The 1379-nt window shown below is 63.8% G+C and overlaps 1 protein-coding gene across 1 annotated transcript in view; it reads right to left on the reverse strand.

Moving 5' to 3' along the window:
- Positions 1-1379, reverse strand: part of LOC123020216 — a 3869-nt gene that overhangs the window by 813 nt on the left and 1677 nt on the right. The window contains exons 3-4 of the mRNA XM_044423651.1: positions 674-793; positions 246-325 (exon numbers count right to left, since the gene is read on the reverse strand). Coding sequence (XP_044279586.1) covers positions 246-325; positions 674-793 — 200 coding nt within the window. The remainder of the gene's footprint in view (positions 1-245; positions 326-673; positions 794-1379) is intronic.

Below are 1379 nucleotides of genomic sequence, written 5' to 3' on the forward strand. Positions count from 1 at the left end.
GTTCCTCCCAGTCCAGGGGCTGCTCATCTTCCAGCTGAAGACTCGGACTGCCCCGATTCGCCCCGTCCCACCTGGCGGGACCAAGGCTCTGCTCCTGCGTCCGTCAGCACCCGGCACTTCCCCTCTCCATGGCAGCGAAGGCGGGAGCTTTGACGCCTCATGGCGCCCACAGAGTGGCGCAAGCAGGAAAGATCCTGGCAAGGAAGGGCAAGGAGGCAGAGGGCGAGGGCAGCCCCGGAACGTACGTCATGCTGCTGATGGTGACCAAGGCCTGGTGGAGGTGATTGATGGACAAGGACCCCAGCGGCTCTTCTTCAATGATGCCCTGCCGTGGGGAGACACAGTGGGGCAGCGGGTCAGAAGCCAGGCCCCAGCCCGCCCAGGGCACCATCCTTCTCCTCAGCCCAGCAGGCTTTTTACAAACTGGCGCTGAGCACATCGCCTCCTGCAGGAAGCGCCACCCCTGGGGACCTCGGTGGACTCCCGCGCGGCAAGGAGATGCCATGGAGGCGAAGCTGCTATTTCAGTGTTTCAATGTGTACATGGCTGCCGATTCCGCCATGATCTGACATGCATCACCTGCACCTGGCAGGTCTTTGCGGAGCTCGCAAGTCAGGGGGCTGCGGGAGATTATGTGGGGCCGGGGGGGGTGGTCCTTGTTAGGTTCACTTACAGAAATGCACACCACAGTTTCGGATTTTCGTGGGAATTCGGCGTCTTCCCTCCTGGTGCGCACAATTGCTCTGGCAATCATTACAATTGCCCGCATGAAGATCCTCTTCATTTCCTCATCCTGAAGAAGCAACACGAGGAGGAATTAGGCGGAACACCGTGGGCCGGGGACGTCCAGCTGCCCGTGCGGGCAAAGTCTCCCCGTCCAGCTCAGCCGGAAGCCTGGCTTGGCGGAGGAGATGGGCAAGGCATGCCCGGGAGCATAGCACCCCTTCCCGAGGGGGTGCCTGCATGCCAGGTCTTCCCTGGCCGTGGGTCGTGCCCGGCCCTCTGGGTGCCCCTGCTCATCCGCAGGCTGCCTGGCCACGGCCGGATGCACCGCGCCGAGGGGCTTCCATGCCCCCCAAATTGCCGGGCTTCACGGCAGGAGTGGCAAGGGGGCACGAGGAGGTGCCAGCCCCCCGCCGTGTCCAGACGCCCCTGCTCTCAGCTCCAGGCTCTGGGCACCGTCCGCTCCAGCCGACGGGGGCCCTGCTGGTGGACTGAGCACACTTCCGTTCACTCAGCTTATCAGCCAGGCTGGACCAGCGCCGCTGGCTTCCTTGGCATTCCAAGTGACCTCGAGCTCACAGGGAGGGCGATACAGGCAGACACACACGGGCAGTGCGTGTGGGCAGGGGAATCCAAAGCACGGAACCCTGGACGGT

The sequence above is a fragment of the Varanus komodoensis genome, unplaced genomic scaffold (genome assembly GCF_004798865.1).
Source record: "Varanus komodoensis strain SLA01 unplaced genomic scaffold, ASM479886v1 scaffold1445, whole genome shotgun sequence".
Classification (NCBI taxonomy): Eukaryota; Metazoa; Chordata; class Lepidosauria; order Squamata; family Varanidae; genus Varanus; species Varanus komodoensis.